The sequence below is a fragment of the Chironomus tepperi genome, unplaced genomic scaffold (assembly GCF_022539635.2).
Source record: "Chironomus tepperi strain 1889 unplaced genomic scaffold, CSIRO-AGI_Ctep_v1 contig_13, whole genome shotgun sequence".
Classification (NCBI taxonomy): Eukaryota; Metazoa; Arthropoda; class Insecta; order Diptera; family Chironomidae; genus Chironomus; species Chironomus tepperi.
Window position 1 is genome coordinate 79856 of NW_027226135.1, and position 21995 is coordinate 101850.

Here is a 21995-nt window from a genome sequence, read left to right on the forward strand (position 1 = left end):
CACAAGACCACCCTAAACATCTGCAACTATTGCAAATTAAAGTACAACTTATACCTAAAATTCACAAAAATACCAAATATAGCGCAATTAGGCATTACAAGCTACATCCGGAAAGCGCACCATGTAGAATTGACCGAAAAGCTAACTCCAGGTCAATGTCACTCTGGCATGAGATCAGATTCGATGTAATCCGGCCTCAGGTCAGGGTCAATTCATCGGTCAATAATTTTCGGACATTTTAGCGCCATGGGGATGGATATTTAATAATAAAATTCACAATAATTCTATGTCAATAATAGAAAAAAAAAATATTCTGTACTGACCTTACGCAAGTTTGCTTTTATTGATAATCATTCGGTCAAATAAACATTAAAAATTTTTTATAGAGGTAGTAGCTAGGAAGGAGGGAGGAAGGGATGGAAGAAGGTAAAAACTTGGCAAAAACGATACACTTACTTACTTACTTCCTTGGCTGGGGCGCAAGAGGGCCCATTGCCGCGCGTAGGGAATGTCTGAAGACAGCTCTGTCCATCGAAACGATACAAATTCTTGATAATTCTTACGGTTTTTGCCTGTCACAGATAACTCTTGTTCTGAATCGAATTCGCATTAAATCCGGCACAATCCCAAAGCCACGCCACTATAGTGTCAGATTTCCGTTCAATAAACCAATTCCTCCTATTCATCCATCCAAGTCAAGTCTACATTGTCTTCCAAAAATAGCCAAAATTGCTCACTTTCTTTTTTTATTTATTGACATCCACTGTTGAGTAATTTGAATGGCCATTAAATTCATTCAGCATCGACTTGATTATCTTTCCACGTTTATCTACTTAAGGTAAGAATCAAGAACATTATGTGCTGTGTCTAAATATAGCGAATTTTAAGAAGAATTTAAGATAAAGGATGATGTTATAGGTAGTTTATTTTATTAATGAGGCACTTGTGTGTTAAGAAGGTTGAACTTGTATGCTTGTTAAGACAACAAAATGTTTTGAATTAATTTAAATTTTTTATTTTTATATTCACACCGTTTTCACGTGTGAATGTATTGAATTTGTTCAGATCGAAAAACCAGTTTTTTGGATTTTTCAGCCAAACTAAGCACAACTGCAAGTTATGTCCTATCACAAAAAGTTTGTGCCTGGAATTTTACATCATAATCAAAAAACAGAATTGAAATTGGTTGAGGCATTGCTGAGAAAATCGAAAAATTCGCTTTCTGTAAGCAAGCAAACAAACAAGTTAATCAGCAAGAAATCTCAATAACGAGACATCGTAGAGACTTCTAGTTTTTTGCAATCGGTCCGTATTACTCTATAGAAGAGCTGATTAGTTTTTGGGCATGGCAGGAGCAGCCGTTGCTTCTAAAAAAGCAAAAAACCTTCGTTTTCATACAAAAATTCAAAAACAATTTCAATGATTATTATGATTTTTGAAACATTTAACATTGAATGGAAATTATCAAACATGTGCCAAGCGAAGCTTGGCCTACCCGCTGGAGCTTGATCCCTCAAACATGTGCCAAGCGAAGCTTTGCCTACCCGCTGGAGCTTGATCCCTCAAACATGTGCCAAGCGAAGCTTGGCCTACTCGCTGGAGCTTGATCCCTCAAACATGTGCCAAGCGAAGCTTTGCCTACCCGCTGGAGCTTGATCCCTCAAACATGTGCCAAGCGAAGCTTGGCCTACTCGCTGGAGCTTGATCCCTCAAACATGTGCCAAGCGAAGCTTGGCCTACTCGCTGGAGCTTGATCCCTCAAACATGTGCCAAGCGAAGCTTGGCCTACCCGCTGGAGCTTGATCCCTCAAACATGTGCCAAGCGAAGCTTGGCCTACCCGCTGGAGCTTGATCCCTCAAACATTTGCCAAGCGAAGCTTGGCCTACTCGCTGGAGCTTGATCCCTCAAACATGTGCCAAGCGAAGCTTGGCCTACTCGCTGGAGCTTGATCCCTCAAACATGTGCCAAGCGAAGCTTGCCTACCCGCTGGAGCTTGATCCCTCAAACATGTGCCAAGCGAAGCTTTGCCTACCCGCTGGAGCTTGATCCCTCAAACATGTGCCAAGCGAAGCTTGCCTACTCGCTGGAGCTTGATCCCTCAAACATGTGCCAAGCGAAGCTTTGCCTACCCGCTGGAGCTTGATCCCTCAAACATGTGCCAAGCGAAGCTTGGCCTACTCGCTGGAGCTTGATCCCTCAAACATGTGCCAAGCGAAGCTTGGCCTACTCGCTGGAGCTTGATCCCTCAAACATGTGCCAAGCGAAGCTTGGCCTACCCGCTGGAGCTTGATCCCTCAAACATGTGCCAAGCGAAGCTTTGCCTACCCGCTGGAGCTTGATCCCTCAAACATGTGCCAAGCGAAGCTTGGCCTACTCGCTGGAGCTTGATCCCTCAAACATGTGCCAAGCGAAGCTTTGCCTACCCGCTGGAGCTTGATCCCTCAAACATGTGCCAAGCGAAGCTTGGCCTACTCGCTGGAGCTTGATCCCTCAAACATGTGCCAAGCGAAGCTTGGCCTACCCGCTGGAGCTTGATCCCTCAAACATTTGCCAAGCGAAGCTTGGCCTACTCGCTGGAGCTTGATCCCTCAAACATGTGCCAAGCGAAGCTTGGCCTACTCGCTGGAGCTTGATCCCTCAAACATGTGCCAAGCGAAGCTTTGCCTACCCGCTGGAGCTTGATCCCTCAAACATGTGCCAAGCGAAGCTTGGCCTACCCGCTGGAGCTTGATCCCTCAAACATGTGCCAAGCGAAGCTTGGCCTACCCGCTGGAGCTTGATCCCTCAAACATTTGCCAAGCGAAGCTTGGCCTACTCGCTGGAGCTTGATCCCTCAAACATGTGCCAAGCGAAGCTTGGCCTACTCGCTGGAGCTTGATCCCTCAAACATGTGCCAAGCGAAGCTTGGCCTACCCGCTGGAGCTTGATCCCTCAAACATGTGCCAAGCGAAGCTTTGCCTACCCGCTGGAGCTTGATCCCTCAAACATTTGCCAAGCGAAGCTTGGCCTACTCGCTGGAGCTTGATCCCTCAAACATGTGCCAAGCGAAGCTTGGCCTACTCGCTGGAGCTTGATCCCTCAAACATGTGCCAAGCGAAGCTTTGCCTACCCGCTGGAGCTTGATCCCTCAAACATGTGCCAAGCGAAGCTTGGCCTACCCGCTGGAGCTTGATCCCTCAAACATGTGCCAAGCGAAGCTTGGCCTACTCGCTGGAGCTTGATCCCTCAAACATGTGCCAAGCGAAGCTTGGCCTACTCGCTGGAGCTTGATCCCTCAAACATGTGCCAAGCGAAGCTTTGCCTACCCGCTGGAGCTTGATCCCTCAAACATGTGCCAAGCGAAGCTTGGCCTACCCGCTGGAGCTTGATCCCTCAAACATGTGCCAAGCGAAGCTTGGCCTACCCGCTGGAGCTTGATCCCTCAAACATTTGCCAAGCGAAGCTTGGCCTACTCGCTGGAGCTTGATCCCTCAAACATGTGCCAAGCGAAGCTTGGCCTACTCGCTGGAGCTTGATCCCTCAAACATGTGCCAAGCGAAGCTTGGCTACCCGCTGGAGCTTGATCCCTCAAACATGTGCCAAGCGAAGCTTTGCCTACCCGCTGGAGCTTGATCCCTCAAACATGTGCCAAGCGAAGCTTGGCCTACCCGCTGGAGCCTGATTCCTCAAATATTTGCCAAGCGAAGCTTGGCCTACCCGCTGGAGCTTGATCCCTCAAACATGTGCCAAGCGAAGCTTTGCCTACCCGCTGGAGCTTGATCCCTCAAATATGTGCCAAGCGAAGCTTGGCCTACTCGCTGGAGCTTGATCCCTCAAACATGTGCCAAGCGAAGCTTGGCCTACCCGCTGGAGCTTGATCCCTCAAACATTTGCCAAGCGAAGCTTGGCCTACCCGCTGGAGCTTGATCCCTCAAACATGTGCCAAGCGAAGCTTGGCCTACCCGCTGGAGCTTGATCCCTCAAACATGTGCCAAGCGAAGCTTGGCCTACCCGCTGGAGCTTGATCCCTCAAACATGTGCCAAGCGAAGCTTGGCCTACCCGCTGGAGCCTGATTCCTCAAACATTTGCCAAGCGAAGCTTGGCCTACCCGCTGGAGCTTGATCCCTCAAACATGTGCCAAGCGAAGCTTGGCCTACCCGCGAGACTTTTTATGGACGGTGTGAATATATCCGCATTGGGTTTCTACCCGATACACTAGTTTTGAAGGTGTTTTGAAACTATTTTGGGTATTTTGTGTCGTTAAGATGGATTTCATGAGAACTTTGAACCAATAATTGAGTAAACGTGTTAAGAAGCTACCTTAAGTAGACAAGGAGCATCCTGCAAAGCACATTATTGAGAATTGGCTGAAAATTCAATTCCAGGTTCCTTTGAGGTGAGTTTCAACCAAAGCCACGCGCAGCATCCAATTTCTGACATTTCTAAGAATTTTGACGATTCACTAGTGTCCCGCGACACACAAGATGCCCTCCATTGAAGTGTACCAAAGATCACGTTCATTCAGCTAAGCATCCTCACTGTCTTCTTTAGATACATTTACATAAAGTATCAAATCACTTAGAAACAAACACCAAAAAGGTTATTTTTAGATTATTAGGGTTTGCTAATCATCAATCATGTCTACATATGTCTCATTTCTTATGAATATCTAATCTACATCAAATAGTTTCAAAGTCAAAGATATTATTTATAGACATAGACGGCAATAATTGCCTGAGGCAAAGGCAAAATGTAGATCAGAATAATTAGAATAGAGATAGAAAAACTTTGGATTTTTCGGAAGGAAGGTGATATGGAAATTGAGAAGAAGAAGTTTAGGTGATATGGTGATGTGATTCTAGATTTGGGTTAGATTCGGTGAAATATGGCATCAGATTTGACTTATGGCAGTCACTAGGTCACATTTTTATGGTAGTTTCTACACAGTGTGCAATCGACTTATCTGAACAGCACAAATTTGGCTTATAGATCGATAAAAACAGGCTCAAGTCGATGTAAAACACTGTTCATATGGATTGTCTTAGAAAAAGGCATTGCCTTTTCACAGTTTGCTTTTTTTTAAAGTCAAAGGCAAGATACTAACAGTGGTGTAAAATAGCTGGATTTTCATTCATTTCTACAAATTTTGCTTTCCAAGTGCTCAAATTGTGCAAACTGATTTATCAATCAAAAATCAGGCATAATCTGACGTGGGTTCTAACTTGGTGCCAAAATACTGGATGTCAGATCACCCCAAACCTCACTCTTACTAGATATGATACTGGTTCTTACCCTGGAAATTCAAAAATTGCCAAAAATCCGACATCAAACTAGCGTAACTCTGGTATCAATTCAGATTCTATGTCGACTTGGTCGGCTTAGTCGGCTTAGTCGGCAACGTATGCTTTCAAGGTACCATCCAGCATCAATAATTCAGAATATTTTTTGCACATTTAAATCCAAAATACAAGAAAACATCCAAAAAACATTCAAAAACATCAACCACCCCAATTCCATAACATTCTCAACCCAATCATCAATTTTAAAGCATTAATGACACTTCAATGCTCAATTCATTGCATGCTCAATGCTGTAAAATCCTTCAACATTTTCTCTCCCTTCTCAAAAAATCATCTCTCAAAGCTTTCCGTCCAATTCAGCGGATTTTGACAACTCTCAATTGTCCTTTTACTCTCAAAATTCTCTCAATGCTTCCCGTCTTCATTGAAAAACACTGCACAACTTTCATGAATAATATCAAGTTATTATTACATGTAGCACATTTCGTCTCAGCACAGAACTTAGCAATTTAGAAAGAATTTTTGTTGCTGCTGCTGTTCATATGATGATGCTAATGGCAAGAACATTCACATTTTTTTGGACTATAAATAAACAGCATAAAATAACATAAACATTCTGCTGAGTCCCTGAACGGGGATTGTTTTGTTGTGAGCCTTCATATACTTTTGGTGGTTATTACTTTTGCAAGAATGTCGGAAGTAGATAGGAACAAAAAATATGAAATATGAGGCATTAAATTAGAGAATTTTTTGAAGAGATTCTTTTGATCGGATCTGAGGTGTTTTTAGGTAGGAAGTGGTGTGGAATCAAGGGTTGGGAACTGGATGGTACCACCATCATACTTAGGTATGTATTAAAATGTGACTAGTTCAGATTAGCATCAAAATTGAGCTGGTTTGGGTCAGCAACGACAAATTAAGGAACTAGGCTCAGTCAGGAACCAAATCTCGAAATAATTTGAGTCTGCAGCAACAAATAGAGGAACTAATCTCAGTAAGAAGCCATAAAAAGGTCAAATTTGGGTCTAAAACCACAATTTGAGGAACTAGTCTCAATTAGGAACTAAAAAACGGTCTAATTTGGGTGTGTAGCCACAAATGGAGAAACTTATCTCAGTCAGCAATCCAAAATGGAACTAATTTGAGTCTGTAGCTACAAATTGAGGAACTAGTCTCAGTCAGGGTCCAAAGATGGGATTAATTTGGATCTGCAACCTCAAATAGAGGAACTGGTTTCAGTTAGGAACTAGAAATGGGAGTAGAACAGGTCAGGAACTTATATTTGAAGAACCAGTCTCAGGTAGCAACCAAAAATTGAGCTCATCTAGGTCAGCAATCAAAATTTGAGGAACTAGACTCAGTAAGAAGCCATAAAACGGTCAAATTTGGCTTTGCAACCAAAAATAGAGGAACTAGTCTCAGTCAGGAACCTAAAATTGAGGATCTAGCCTCAGTCAGCATCCAAAAATGAATCCATATGTCGACTAATCTAGCTAAATACCCAAAAATCATATCAATTTCGCTCAAAAGAAGCCATAATCTACCCCAACAACAAGTCAACCACATCACCAAAGCTACATACAGCACTATAATCCACTATCCATCCAAAAAAACTACCAAAATCCACAAATCTGACCACAATCTACAAATCCATCTACAAATTACACAACTAAACCTCCAATCTACACCAAATACTATCCAATCATCCATTCTTCCAAGAAATAACATCCATAACATCCATAACATCCATAAAGAAGCTTCATAATCCAGACCTGACCTGTCACTTGAAAATAAGCTTCAGCACAACATATTTAAGAATCAAGTACATATTTTATGGACAATAAATTTACTTTAATCCTCACACAGTAGCTAATAATGTCTTGAATATCATGCAAGTACACAAACACTTAATCCATCATGTCGTATTTGATGAGATGTAGAATCAAGTTTAGTATCATGTTGTACATACATCATGAAAAATGAATATGGCTCGTAAATCATTTTGGTCAGTTGAATTAATTCCAACAAAAAATGCTGGTTTCTTGTTCAGTGAACTTTAAGGAGCTAAGGAGGATAATTAGCTTAGAATAAGTTTGGGATCGGTTTTGTGGTTCTGTGAACTTATGAGGGAGCTTATGAGCTTATGGACTAAGATGGAGGTATATGGTGGTTGTGGATGTGGAATTAGATGGAGGTTAGTTTACCTTTGTTGGAGAATTTTTGTCATTTGGTGCTTTTGGGGTTGATTACTTATTCCAGCGGTGGACAATCTGTGTGCCACGGCACGCTAATGTGCCATCAAAACTATCAAAAAATGCGTTGGGCTTAAGGTCGTGTGCGGTATTCTATCGAAGCTTACCACCAAGTTAAGCTCCCCTCCCCAAACCCTCACTCTCACCTTCTCAGCTTTACCTAATTTTCAAACATTCTCACTCAGTTCTTATCACAAACAAGCACCTATCATAATTCATAATTCCATTTCAAAATGTCACATTTACGTCAGCAGTAATCTCAACATTATCACATTCTTTTCTGTAAACTTCACTCCGCAGATTTCAGCAAAACATGGAAAAACACGACACTAATATGAAAATATGTCAGAGAAGTCACCAAGGCGCGATAAACTCGTGTAATAACACATCCTGGAGCAGTGGTGGACAACCTGTGAGCCGCGACACGCCAAAAATTCTCAGAAATTCCATGAACCGTATGTCATCTGCGGCTTCGATCGAGGTTCACCATCAAGATGTACCGGAGCTCCCAGCTTCCCCACCCCTGCTCTAGAGGGGTTACAAAAAAACAGAAAAATTATTTTTTAAGGTTAATTTGCTTGTGTAAACTAATTTATATCTTTAAATTTAATAAAATTGAATCCGTGTTGAAATTTAAAAATATTTTTCTTGTTAAAATTGAATTTATCGCTAAAAATATAACGAGAATATTGAAAAATAATTTGATTTAAAAAAAAAGTAATATTATAAATTGAATTATATATTCAGCATGTGTATTGGAATGTTTTAAGCTGTTTTTTGGCATTGTCAATTTACAGAGTATTTGAATGTTTTTCGGGTGGCAATTTAAGGTGAAAATGATGGAAAATGTGTTGAATGTTGGTGCTGGATTCACAATGATTTCGGTAAAGGGTTTTTCTTGTCAAGAACGGGAATTAATTGCCAAAGGCTGACTCCAAGTCTGACCAAATTTCGTCATGTCTCCATCTTCTTGTGGTACCTGATTCCGCTAAATACACCACCTCAGCATTCTTAAACTTTTTTGATTTATTTTCCTTTTTACTGATAATTTACGTAATGGATTCTGGTTGAAAAGTAAATGATGAATATGTCTAGACATGAAATTTAAGATTTGTGCTGCATAGGAGCTTTAAGTTTATGGAATTTTCTCCTAATTAAGATGGATTATTTTAGTTACCATGGAAGTGTTTTGTTGACTTTTTGTTAAGGAATTTGATTATTTTGTTGCATAATTTGTCAATGTTGTACTTTGTATCCCAAATGTTGACGACGTCCCAGTCCTTAAGGGAACTACTGGAGACTTTATGGATGGCAAAAGATCGCGAGGAAGACTTTGAAGAATTCTTGGATTGGATGTGTTGAAAAGGACGCTAGAGTGCTTAATATTCTGGACTGGCAGAAGGTTTTGAAGGATAGAGCTGTCTTCAGACATTCCATACGCACGGCAATGGACCTTCATGCGCCCTAGCTAAGGAAATAAGTAAGTATACTTTGTATTGAGTCTTAAAATTGTAAATTGAGCTTTAAAACTTGATGCAAGTCAGAATTGACTCAAATTTGCAAAGAGGCCACTTTTAGGCATTTCTGTGCCATAAAATCATGTTCTTTGCCTGTTATGGTGATTCAAAAGCGGGATATGAACAACATAACTGACAATATGTGTCATCTGGGAGTAATTGGCTACTTAAGCTACATCCACAACCTGACCATCATCCTCCATCTCCAAACCATTCAAAAATTCCATACTCAACCCCAAAAGTACTTCCCATAAAACATCCACAAATCTGACCGTCTCAACATTTCAGCACATTTAAACACACAAAAAATTCCATAAATGTTTACCATAAAATTCCATCACCAAAAAAAATGGACGCAAAAGTAAGAGAATCTCAACTAAAGTACTCATTAATCACTTCCCCAAAGTGTCTGACACTGAAACTGATGACACATTATGTAGTCAGTAAATAGACATTAAAGTCCATAAAAATTCACATTAAATCTTCTTTTAATTTGTCATAAAAAGCACAGAATCACCTTTTTGCGTCACATTTCGAGGCAATCCCTCAGCTCGTGTTTATGATTTAATGTCAGTGGCAACAAGATGATTTGAAACAGCTACAAAAAAAATATAAACAAAATGATTGAAAATGAAGGTTGAACTTTCTATAAATTAATATGTATTTTTTTACGTGAGAAGTCTGTTTGGAGGTTTGCAGACAAGCAGAGGAATTGAATGGCACACATACAAATTTTTGTGCTGTTTTTTTTTGTTTTTTTGCTTCATCACATTTCATTTATGGCTGAATTGTTTTCAGGGTGATGTAGAAGGGTTGGTAAGCTAGCTGACTTAAGAATGATGGATTTTTGGGAGATTTTTAGAATTGACAGAGGCAGTATTGTGCTTCTTGTTGGAAATTGACATACGGAAGCCATCCACGGAGTCAGCTTTAGGCACCATCTGAGGGAGCCTATAAGTCACAATTGATTTGTACTGACAGCAAACCTAACCAAAGTTCAGTCAAAAATCAGAATTTTGACACATCAGTTAAATCAGTGGTGCTCAGTCAAGTCAGTCAGGACTCGAGAGTCACTCAGGAACCGTTCACTCATTGAGTTACAGAATACCGAGCTTTTCTACTCAAAAATTATCAATTATTGGATTCTCAGAATTTCCAATATTTAAGCCTAATTTACCCTCACATCTCCTCCCTCCCTAACCCTGATTGCATTAAGCATACACCTCCTTAATCCACACATACAAATTCCCACAAATCCACACATTTTACCACCCCCAGAACTCATGATTCCTACACAATTTATTTTTACACAACTTTTTCATCTGCTTCATCTCTCTCACCAACCAAAATTAGCATCATAGTACTCAACATGATATGAAGGCATATCAAATCTACTCATGTAAAGAATGTGACGTTGATGTGATATGCCTTTGGGATTAATGAAAAAAATATCTCAAGAATTTTGGAGCGGAAAGAATTTTTTTCTGTGTCATGAAAGAAAGCTTCAATGTTAAGGCACAGGCAGATGCGACGTGTGGTCTATGGCTGAATTTTTCATGAAAAATCACTTGAAAATCTTCAAAATTCACCTTAAATTTAATTAATTTTTCTGTAATTATTGAATGTCAAACATTCAACCAATAAAAGTCTCGAGGCACCAAAAAGAAGCATGAAGAAGTTGAAATAAGCGTGAGCTTTACAGCAATAAAACATAATCAAATCATTTTCAATTAATTTTCTTGATTACTTTTTATTAAATCGTGATTTTTTTTTTAAGGAGAAATTCATCAAACAATTAGCACTGACATTTAAGTTGTGATTGTGCTTCCGGAGGCTTTAAAATGGAATTTGTTGGATTGAGTAGGATGAGTTGGGTAATTGATCCAAAAGTCTGGGAATAGGGTGGGATGACTGTGATCTAGAAGGTGTATCAGAAGAGTCATACAATGCAACATATCAGCAACACACAAGGCAACATGTCAGCGACACACAAGGCAGCATGACAGCGACACACAAGGTAACATGACAGCGACACACAAGGTAACATGTCAACGACATACAATGCAACATGTCAGCGACATACAAGGCAACATGTCAGCGACACACAAGGCAACATTTCAGTGACACACAAGGCAACATTTCAGTGACACACAAGGCAACATTTCAGTGACACACAAGGCAACATGTCAACGACATACAATGCAACATGTCAGCGACATACAAGGCAACATGTCAGCGACACACAAGGCAACATTTCAGTGACACACAAGGCAACATTTCAGTGACACACAAGGCAACATGTCAACGACATACAATGCAACATGTCAGCGACATACAAGGCAACATGTCAGCGACACACAAGGCAACATTTCAGTGACACACAAGGCAACATTTCAGTGACACACAAGGCAACATGTCAACGACATACAATGCAACATGTCAGCGACATACAAGGCAACATGTTAGTGACACAGAAGGCAACATGTCAGCGACATACAAGGCAACATGTCAAAGTCACACAGTGCAACATGTCACAGTCACACAGTGCACCATGCAACAGTCACCCAGAGCACCATGACAAAGCCACACAGTGCACCATGTCAAAGTCACACTCATGTCAACCTGACACCATGTCATGCCAGAGTCACGTCAATCTGGAGCCAAATTTCAGATCAATTATCCAACTTACCCCATTCAGGTTGCTTGAACTTGCTTTATAGCATTTAAAACAATGATTCCAACTGAATTAAATTTAGAATTTCATAATTTTAATGAAAATCCAAAGGAAACCTCATATCTTGTTCAAAAGTTGTCTAGACAAATAACAAATTTATTGGTTACAAAGCACGCACATGTGCGGTTTCCTGCAAGATTCTTCACAGCATCATGAATTAATCATGCAGCAATTATTCACAATTATTGTCTGGCTTTTTATTATCGATTTATACAATTCTTTTATGTATGGTAATAGGGACGGGGCTATGTTGATCGACCAGAATGAACAGCTATTATCCATCAATTATACAATTATCTATTGCAGGGGTGGACAACCTTTATTTATCTTGGGACACCTTGTTGACCATGGTGACCTTGGTGACTTGACCAAAACCGCACACGGAATATGGTTTATGTGATTTTTTCATGGGTGCCGCGGCACACAGGTTGCTCATCACTGATATACTGAAAATGAGCAGTCATGCGTAACTGCAATTGGTAATTGGCAAGCGTTAGCCAGCTTTAGGAGCCGACTGAGGTAGGCCATGGATCATACTAGATCTGTACGGCCAGCGAAGGAAGCAGGAGGTGCACTCATCCGACAGTAGATATGAAAATTCGAAAACAAAATATTTTAACGGTCATTTTTCAATTTAAAATTTCAACGGTCATTTATTTTTTGAATTTTGCACTTCATTTTCTGTCAATTTCTGAAATGTCCCAATCCTGCTCCACTGGACAGTAATCCCATTTACGATAAGGTCTAAAAAAAGTATTTTGTTCTTATCAAATTAATTCTCTTATCATTATTTTTGGTATTTAATGTAAAGTGTATAAAATTGAGAGTTCAATACTGCGTGCCTTTAGTTTATTTTTGATTTTTGTTTGAAAAAGTATTACTGTTGAGATTTTTTTGATTTTTGGGTGACTAATTGCTGATTATTGTTATTACAGCATAAGTAAGTGAAGCTTAAAATAATATTTTTTGGATAAGATTTGAACAGTTTCGGGAGTGAATTTTGGTGATATTTTTTGAAAGTGATTTTTTGTGATTTTTGTGTAGTTAAGGAAGTGGTAGGGGGTGTCACGGGAGGGTATCCAATAATGAATTGTGGAAAGCCCTGTCCAGCTATCTACCAGAGCCCCTAAAACTCTCAATTTTTTGAATCTTCTATGAAACAATTGACAATTCTTGCAATAAATTTGGATACAGGATACAAGCTAATCCATCTAGAATGATAGGAATGTGGGAAGAGTGATGCAGGAAGGTGTGGATGGTGGTGAAGGAGAGTTGGCTTGTAATGGTTGGGACACCCTTTAAAATTGCAAAATACTCTAAAATGCATGCGTTCCATATGAAATAAATTGAGCATTCCGGTAATGCCTTGGACAGGAGAATTTAAGCGAAATTCCTCTGCAATGATAGGAAGATAGGAAATGGAAGTTGAGGGGTATGAAGAAGTGGTGTGGTATGGTGTTCACCCTTCAACAATCCAATCTTGATTGCGTACTATGTGTAAAAATTGAATTCTCTGAGGCGATGCATCTGGAAGAAAGATACAAGCTAATTCATCTGTAAATGTTGAAAGGGTTGGGATGGGTAGTAACGGGAGGAAGTGAGAAGGTAGAAGTAGCAGGTGGGTGGAAGAGTAGGAGGTAGAAAGGAACGATAGGTAGATTAGGAGGTGGATAGGAAGGATAAGAAATGGGTAGGAAAGGATAGTAAATGGGGTGGAAGGGTTGGAAGTGGAGATGAAGAGTTGAAAGTAGGAACAAAGGGTAGGTGGTAGGGGGGAAGAGTAGAAGATTGGAAGGAAAAGTGTTAGGTAAAGAGGAAGGGTGGAGTAATGAGGACACCCATCAAAAATATAAAATCCTATTGATTGCGCACTATGTGAATGAAAAAAAAGATTATTTTACTTTTTATGCCTGAATACCCCTGACAATGACGGTATAAGCTATACCTCTGGATGAAAATTAGGAATTGAGAGGGATGTGACCACACCACCAGCACATTCCTACATGTCAAATCCATCTCAATTATCACAATACCACAAATCAATTCACATCTTTCCCAAAATAGACATAATCCTCATCATCAAAAAAACTTCTGTGTCTTAATCCCTTAAAAGTTCTTATTCCAAATTCCATAAGAGAACTTCACAAATCCATTTTTGAGGTCATTTCACAAGTTCCTTAAACTTTTCAATAAATCGCAATTCAATTCCAAAAATATTAAATCCTTCCTCAACATCGTCTGCATTCTATCCAGTTAAACTTTGTATTGTATCCCAAAGTTCTCATCTTGATAACAAGCACAATGCTCACACGGAGAATGTGACTTGATAAGGTTGCTTACCTCACAAAAAAAGAAAGAAAAGACTTTTTTTTGTTGTGGATGGACTTTGGAAAGCTTCAATTTTGGAAGAGACTCCCGTAGAAAATAAAAGTCGTTCACGTGGAATTAAAAGAGAAAATTTTGGAGATAAGATAAGTAATTACGTAATATTTGTGGATTAATATGCGGGAAGGAGATTAATTTGTTTTTATTTTGGATGGTATATAAAGGAGATTATGTAATTAAGGGTGATTGTGGTGTAATTAGGAATGAATTAGGGGTATTGGGGTATTTGAGCTTTATAATGGCAATGAAGGTACTGTGCGAATGTCTTGAAAACTTGAGACTGAAGCAGAAGCGTAGCCATGTGTGTAGACAGAGCCCTGAGTGCCCTGACCCTCGAGCCTTAACACTTGGACCTTAAGCCCTGAGCCTTAAAGCTTGATGCTTGAGTCTTGAGACTTGAGCATTGAACCCTAAACTCAAGCAATGAGTCTTGAGTTTTGAGCCTTCAGTTTGAGCCTTTCAGCCTTAACGCTTGACCCTTAAGCCTTGAAGCTTGAGCCTTAACGATTGAGCCTTAACGATTGAGGCTTGAGGCTTGAGGCTTGAGGCTTGAGGCTTGAGGCTTGAGGCTTGAGGCTTGAGGCTTCAGGCTTCAGGCTTCAGGCCCTCATCATAAGCTCCCTTTTACAGATTACAGACACCACCACTATAATGGCTGAAGCACATCAAGCAACACATTATGGATCGTCAAGGATTCATGAGCATACAGATGAAAATCATGACAAAGCAGTGTTGAAGCTACTATGGCGCTCTGGATGGAGATCGTACAAGAAAAAGTCTGGAAAGTTTAAAAATTCAGTGAAAAATTTAATTTATCCAGCACATTTGGACACAGCATTGGTGTTGATTGGAGCTATTATGGTTGTACATTTTGGTGGAAATAATCCAAAGTGGTCATTGGGTAGTGTTGATAAGCTGGTTGGATATATGCCGAGGTAAGTGATATCCTGCATGACACTAGACTTTAAAATTGTCAAAAATGCAGGCTTGGTGTGTGATTCTAGGTTAGAATCAAGAGCTGCAAGCCTGCATTTTAGATGCGCAGGTCTGCAGCTCTCTACTGTACATTAAAGCTCGTCCAAGACTGCAGACCTGCATCTTTTGTCCATAATTGGCAAGACTCCAATGACGAGGCACCTCTACTAAAGACCAGACTCTAGTGGAGACCGTACTCAAGTGTAGGCACCTCCTGCCAACTCTACTTCTGCCTGCAAATTTTTTACCAAAATTTTAATGACTTCCATCCTTTTTTAGCTCTTCATACTTCTGGCAAGTTGTGTCATGTGTCATAATTGGATTCACCTGCTGGGTCACCCTAGTGATTGTTTTAAAGCTGATATTAAAATTGTTGCTGCAATACCAAGGATATATGTATGAAGGAAGAGGATCTAAAGTTAGTTTAAAGACTAAGATATGGGCTGCAACATTAAAAGGTATGTATGAAGGCATTGGGTCCTTAATGCTCCATTTGCTTCAAAAATATGGACTATATACAGCTGTACCTATCTGGTGCCGTTCCAATGCCGAATCCAGGCTTGAGCAAGCATTCCGACTTAACCATTCATTGACACCTAAACTGTTCCTTCATTTTTTTCCAGGCTTCATCAGACTCAACCCCCCACAACTCTACAGCTTCCAAAGCCTCCTTCCCCGCCTGTCCGTCCCACCCCTCAAAGACACAATCCAGCGGTATCTCCGATCAATGCGACCAATTGTCGACGACGAAAATTACCAACGACTCAAAAGAGAAGCTGAAGACTTTGAAAGCGGAATCGGCCGTAAGCTCCAAAAATACTTAATATTAAAGAGTTGGTGGGCACCAAATTATGTGTCTGACTGGTGGGAGGAGTATGTCTACCTGAAAAGTCCAGGTCCACTTATGGCAAAAAGTAACATTCATTTTACGGATCATATAGCACATCCAACAACAAAACAAACAGCACGTGCTGCAAATGTGACACACATGTTTATTGAGTACAGGAAGAAGCTTGATAAGCATGAAATTCCACCAATTATGGGTCAGGGGATGGTTCCATTGTGTTCGATGCAGTATGAGCGGTGAGATTTGAGTTAGTTCCTTCAAATTCAGAATATTAAGCTGTTCCTTCATCCCCTTTCAGCCTTTTCAACACAACCCGCATTCCAGGCGTCAACGGCGACAAGATTGTCCATTACGAGACATCCGATCACATTGCCGTCCTCCATAAAGGCTGTTGGTATAAAGTCAAAGTCCATCATAATGGACGCATCCTTAAGCCACTCGAAATTCAGTACCAATTTGACCAAATTGTCAATTCAAATCCAGTATCAAGTCACGGTGAGAAGTACCTTGCGGCACTGACGTCATGGGAACGTCCAAAATGGGCTGAAACTAGGGATAAATATTTCTCAACTGGAATCAACAAGAAGGCATTGAGGATTATTGAGACAGCTGCATTTGTGATGGTACTGGATGATGTGCCTTATGAGAGTGACTTTGTTAATCTTACAAATCCGGAGAATCTTCATCGTCTTGGAAAGCATGCAATGTGTGGAAATGTTTATGATATTTGGTTTGATAAGACGTTTACTGTTAATATTGGAACTAATGCTAAGGTTGGTATTTTGTTGATGGATGGGGTTGTGGATATGATGACATAACTAAGGGACCGTCTACTTGTTATGTGACACTCTTAGAGGATATAGGAGAACTTGGGGAACAGAGAGAACAGGGAGAACACTGGGAACTTGGGGAACTGGGGGAACTGTAGGAACAGGAAGAACAGGAGGAACAGTTTTGACCAACTGGTTCATATTTCCTGCTCTTGGTCTAATTTCACCTCAGAATCAAACAGTATCGACCAATATCAAACAGGACTTTGTCTTCCTTAATCCTTCAATACCCAATCCTACCACTATATAATATCCAACAATACCCAACAACCACCAATACCAAAGCAAATCAAACCCCAATTCTAACCTTCCATATCCTCAATTTCAGTCAACCTGCAACGTTGAGCACTCCTGGGCCGACGCTCTTGTCATTTCAAGACTGTTTGAAGAAACTATGATCTACGATATCCATGCGTAAGTTACTTACAATTCAAAATATTCAACATTTCTGACAATCTCATTTCTTCTCCGTATGTAGCTATGATAGTGAAGGCAACATCAAATCAAATACAGAATTTGAGTACAAACTCAAACCTCGCCGACTCGAGTGGGATTTTAGTAATGATGATTTAATTAGTAGAATTAATCAGGCATATGCTGATGGAATGAAGCTGTATAATGTAAGTTTTTGTGAGAGTTTGAGGGCAGAGTTGGGAGGAATCTGGTTTATGTAATGGACTATCCGGAGTTGGATTCTTATGGACTCTGATTGGTATTCTATGGTCGACTTTTGTGGTGTCCGGAGTCTGTCACATCCTAGTAGAGTTGACAAGACTCCATTTTATAATTTGTATCCAATTGAGTTCCATTTTGATGGAGTTTGAGTGTAATTGAGTCAGACTTTGAGGTCCATTTGGTGTCCGAATCCAACTGAACTTCAAATTCCGACTCCAATGGTGTCCAGGCTCCATCACCATTCAGCTGAGTTGACAGAACTCTAGTTTAGAAGCCTGAATCCAATGAAGTTCCACTTTAACAGAGTCTGAGTCAAGTGGAATCTGACTTTGAAGTCAATATGGTCTCCAAATCCAATTAGACGACACAGGCTGACTTCCAGTGGATTCCGGGCTCCTTCACCCTCCTGCAGGATGGATCGGACTCAATTTTAAAGTCAGAATCCATTGAAATTCAACTCTTAAAGAGTCCGGCTCCACTAAAGACTTCCAATGAGGTCCATTTAGAGTCTGGTGGAATCTGAGTCCAGGATTCATGCCAACTCTGTCCTTAATATGAATCCTAAAGCCTCAATTAACCCAAAATCCTTTAAAACTCACAATTTTCCCTCCAGGACGTCGACTTCCAAATTGTCGTCTTTACCGAGTTCGGCAAAGGCTACATAAAAACCTGCAAACTATCACCAGATGCATTCTGTCAAATGGCACTACAGCTTGCTTACTTCCGTGATTTTGGTAAATTTTCCCTAACTTATGAGGCATCAATGACTCGTTTGTTCCGTGATGGACGTACAGAGACAGTTCGAGCCTGTTCAATTGAGTCATCTGCCTGGGTAAAGGCAATGGAAGATCCAAAAACACCAACCAAAGAGAAAGTCAGACTGCTTAAAGTAGCATGCGAAAGACATCAAAAAGCATATTTAGAGGCAATGACAGGCAAAGGAATCGACAGACATTTATTCTGCCTTTATGTTGTTGCTAAATATTTAGAGGTTAAGTCACCATTTTTGGAGGAACTACTTAGTGAGCCATGGCGTATGTCAACAAGTCAGACACCGCATGGACAGTCACAGAGAATTTTAGATGAATTGAAAAAGTATCCGGAATTAAAAGGCGGTGCTGGTGGATTTGGTCCAATTTCTTATGGTAAGCATCCTCATTAAATGTTCAGCATAAGCTTCAAATCCACAACAATGCTATCACTTTACACAATTACAGATGGATATAGCATCTCATACATCATTACCGGTGAGGATAGAATAACATTGTCACTTGCGAGCTATAAGAGCTGTGAATTAACGAGTACCGATCGGTTTGGTAAAAGAATAATGCAAGCATTGATTGATATTAGGGATATGATGGAGGCTTATAAGGCTGAGGGTGGAAAATGATTGAATTTTTAGATAGAAAATTGTTGTGATTTACTTAATAAAGTTTTATGAATTAAGATTGTAAATTGTAGTTGTTATTAGGAAGTTAAAGTTAAATTGTTAGCAAGGATTAGAGTCTTCTAGTTCGGTTTTCGGTCGTCTTCGGTCATTGTCGGGCCTTCTTCGGTCATTGTCGGTCGTCTTCGGCAGTCTTCGGTCGTCTTCGATACTTCATCGGGCTCTTCGGACATTGTCGGTCGTCTTCGGTCATATTCGGTCATCTTCGGTCGTCTACGGTCATATTCGGTCCTTCTTCAGGCGATTTCGGTCATTGTCGATCCTCTTTGGCAGTCTTCGGTCATCTTCGGCAGTCTTTGATCATCCTCGATTCTTCTTCGGATGTCTTCGGTCATTGTCAGTCGTCTTCAGTAGTCTTCGGTCATCTTCGGTCGTCTTTGGTCATCTTCGGTCATTTTCGGTCCTTCTTCGGCAATCTTCGGTCGTTGTCGGGCCTTCTTCGGTCATTGTCGGTCGAATTAAGCAGTTTTCAGTCGTCGACAGTCATCTTCGGAAGCCTTAGGTCTCCAGCTTTCTTCTGTCGTCTTCGGTCGTTCTTCGGTCATCTTCGGTCGACTTCGGTCGTCTTCGGTCATCTTCGGTCGTCTTCGGTCGTCTTCGGTCATATTCGGTCGTCTTCGGTCATATTCGGTCGTCTTCGGTCATATTCGGTCGTCTTCGGTACTTCTTCGGATGTCTTCGGTCATTGTCGGTAGGTCTTCGGCAGTCTCCGATCGTCTTCAGTCGTCCACAGTCATCTCCCGACGCCTTAGATGATCTTTGGTCGTCTTCAGTAGTCTTCAGTCATCTTCGGTCATTTTCAGTCGTCTTCGGTCGTTCTCGGTCGTTTTCAGTCATATTCGGTAGTCTTCAGTCGTCTTCGGTCATCTTCGGTCATCTTCATTCTTCGGTTTTCGATCTTTAGTCCCCAGGCATAGCTCACGATTCTTAAAACAATTTCCAACATTTCAAGACCATTCAAATCAAAAAATTTTCAAATTTTAATCTTCTAAAATGAATAGCTTCATGCCTCAGCCACGTCCAAATCTATTTTTAGAGTATTTCAAATGCCTAAAATTTGACACATGAGATAGGTCAGATAAAGATCCAAATGTAGGCGTTTATTTTCTCCAAACGCATTCAGTAAATGAAAAATTAACTCAATTCAGCTAAGACAAAAGGCCCATAAAGAAGTTTTTTATGTTCCATTCATACTGTATGATGTATATCTTCAGCATTGCCAAATTGTATTCTATACTTTGTATTACATTTGATATATTTCTATTGATGTGATGGCATTGCTATATACGTAGGAGATGATAATAATTTCATATTATCTTACTGTTTAACATCTTAAGCATACAAATGGAGTAATAAGCCCGGGCAAAGGAGATGAAATTAAGGAAATGTTGGACAGTGACCCGAAGGGAACTCGGAGTCACAATAAGGAGCCTTTAGATGGTCAGATTTTTGGAATTTAGAGCAGCGAAAGGACGTTGCATGACTTAGAATTGCATATCGAGGAAATATGCGCTAGACTTCGGTACTCAGTTGACCTACAGTATATATATTGGGATCAGAAACACTCTTTTGAGTCATGTCAAGTCTGGAACTCATAATCCATGTAGAGTCGGTGTTGCTGAACAGGATGATGTCAAACAGGATCATCTGTCAGTATCGAATCATTAAGATCACTAAGCCATTCAAACACGACTCTCTACATCACCTGACACTGCTTACTAGCCTTTACCACGCCATGTGCTTCTCGGGATTATTGTATAGTAGAATCTAATTGAATTTGTGACTAAATTTCCCTATTCATAGTCTAATAAGACTAGATTCCGAGCCTACAACAGGAATTTGATACACATTCACTACACACATCGATGAATCTACTGGAATCTACCTACACAGCTACTCGGGAACAACTTTGAAGATTTCGATTTCCTAGAAATTTTGTTTTGATCTGAATTGTAACAGATGCTTGTCAGGTTTTGTGAGTAGAAAATTTTTACTTTTTTTTTACATCTGTTCATACTGCCAACACACAAATTTATCATCCAAGAAACATCAAAAATCATTCAAAAATATGTATCAAGAAATTTCTTTTTTTTTTCGCATCTCCACGTGTCGTGTTTTACTTCGTTGTTAAGTTGTTAGGTAACGTTCTAAAGAAGGAGGAAGAAGGAGGAGTTGGGGTCGAGACTTTATTGCGCTCTAGAGCAGAATTGGCAGGATTTCGGGAGTTGCACTCAAATCGGACTTTAAAATGTAGTCCTAAAAACTCTACGTCTTACTCGCTTACTTCCATGACTGGGGCGCACGAAGGTCCGTTGCCGCGCGCGTATGGAATGTGTAAATCCAGCTCTTTCGTTCAAGAACATCTGCCAATTTGGAATATTAACTCTGGGAGATGAGCGGTAGCCAGCAATGAAACCATTTTCAGGCGACATCTTAGAGACGCCATGGATCAAAGTTGATCCATATGTTCAGGTTCGAAACTCATTTTGGAAAATCGGCGTGGTAGTAAGTAAGCATGGAGGAAATTGAAAGTGGGCTTGTACAAAAAATCATTTTTTCACCTCACTTAACAACTAAACGCTTCCCATTTTCTCATAGATGAAACTTTTTTTTATTCCCTGATATTCATAATGAGCAACAAAAAAAGCACATATTTTAATTTATAAAAAGTTTCTCAAGGGCTTCTTTCTCATTTTTTCCACTTGCTAAACATTTTTAAAATGTTCTGTAAACAGGAAAATTTCCAGAAAATTTCAAATGAGATGGAAATATTTTTTTTAAAACAAAAGTTTTACAGTTTCCTCAAGTTTTCAAAAATCAGGGATGTAGCCAAGGAGCAAGGGGTGTAGCTACGAGGTAGAGAAGTAGCCAGTAGGATAGGGTGTAGCTATAGGAGAAGAGTGGAGTCAGCAAGTTGATTGGAGTGTAGCTAAGGAGAGAAGTGAGCGGTGTAGCTAGAGAAACGGAGGAACCTAGGAGTTAAGGGTGTAGCCAGGTTGGTATAGGTTTAGCTAAGGTGTAGGGATGAGCTAGAAGAAATGGTGTAGTTAAT

The 21995-nt window shown here is 40.3% G+C and overlaps 1 protein-coding gene across 1 annotated transcript; it reads left to right on the forward strand.

Annotated features, from left to right (window-relative positions):
• The first annotated feature begins 12644 nt into the window (after positions 1-12644).
• Positions 12645-18900, forward strand: LOC139091029 (carnitine O-palmitoyltransferase 1, liver isoform-like). The gene is made up of 9 exons (XM_070640958.1): positions 12645-12724; positions 14800-15104; positions 15424-15602; positions 15768-16227; positions 16290-16764; positions 17150-17235; positions 17300-17441; positions 18110-18641; positions 18714-18900. Exons 2-9 carry the CDS (start codon positions 14821-14823, stop codon positions 18884-18886), a joined length of 2331 nt encoding a protein of 776 aa, XP_070497059.1. The 5' UTR covers positions 12645-12724; positions 14800-14820; the 3' UTR covers positions 18887-18900.
• Positions 18901-21995: the final 3095 nt, after the last annotated feature.

What these genes read in the sequence shown, in the direction of transcription:
- LOC139091029 (XM_070640958.1), top strand. Translation starts at nt 14,821, where the DNA reads ATGGCTGAAGCACATCAAGCAACACATTATGGATCGTCAAGGATTCAT. An exon ending in CTGGTTGGATATATGCCGAG is followed by an intron (nt 15,105 to 15,423) that starts GTAAGTGATATC and finishes ATCCTTTTTTAG; the next exon opens with CTCTTCATACTTCTGGCAAG. An exon ending in ATTTGGTCCAATTTCTTATG is followed by an intron (nt 18,642 to 18,713) that starts GTAAGCATCCTC and finishes ACACAATTACAG; the next exon opens with ATGGATATAGCATCTCATAC.